The sequence below is a fragment of the Penaeus monodon genome, chromosome 24 (assembly GCF_015228065.2).
Source record: "Penaeus monodon isolate SGIC_2016 chromosome 24, NSTDA_Pmon_1, whole genome shotgun sequence".
NCBI lineage: Eukaryota > Metazoa > Arthropoda > Malacostraca > Decapoda > Penaeidae > Penaeus > Penaeus monodon.
In genome coordinates, this window is record NC_051409.1 from 38,292,314 (window position 1) to 38,292,631 (window position 318).

Below are 318 nucleotides of genomic sequence, written 5' to 3' on the forward strand. Positions count from 1 at the left end.
AAGCCCAATGGGCATGATTGGATGTAGTTAATGTGCAAATATATATATGCACAACAAGAGATGAATATCTATATTTATAGACATAGGTCGATTTTTTTTCAATGCACATACCATATCTTTACCTTTGCATTGTATCTAAAAACTTCCAAGGAGAGTGAACAAACATATGTAAAATTTTCACACAATCACGAATCTATAAATAACTCAAAACTTGTAACAATAACAACGCAAACGACCAAGCACGGCAGCCAATCACGACGGAAACCACACCACTCCGTACCTGGTTCTGGCACTTCAATAGCCTCGTCCATTGGGTTG

At 37.4% G+C, this 318-nt stretch overlaps 1 protein-coding gene across 1 annotated transcript in view; it reads right to left on the reverse strand.

Moving 5' to 3' along the window:
• LOC119588784 (TIMELESS-interacting protein-like) overlaps nucleotides 1–318 on the reverse strand; it is a gene marked incomplete in the record, with an annotated part of 7,487 nt that overhangs the window by 6,097 nt on the left and 1,072 nt on the right. Inside the window, 1 exon segment of the mRNA XM_037937428.1 lies at nucleotides 281–311. Coding sequence (XP_037793356.1) covers nucleotides 281–311 — 31 coding nt within the window.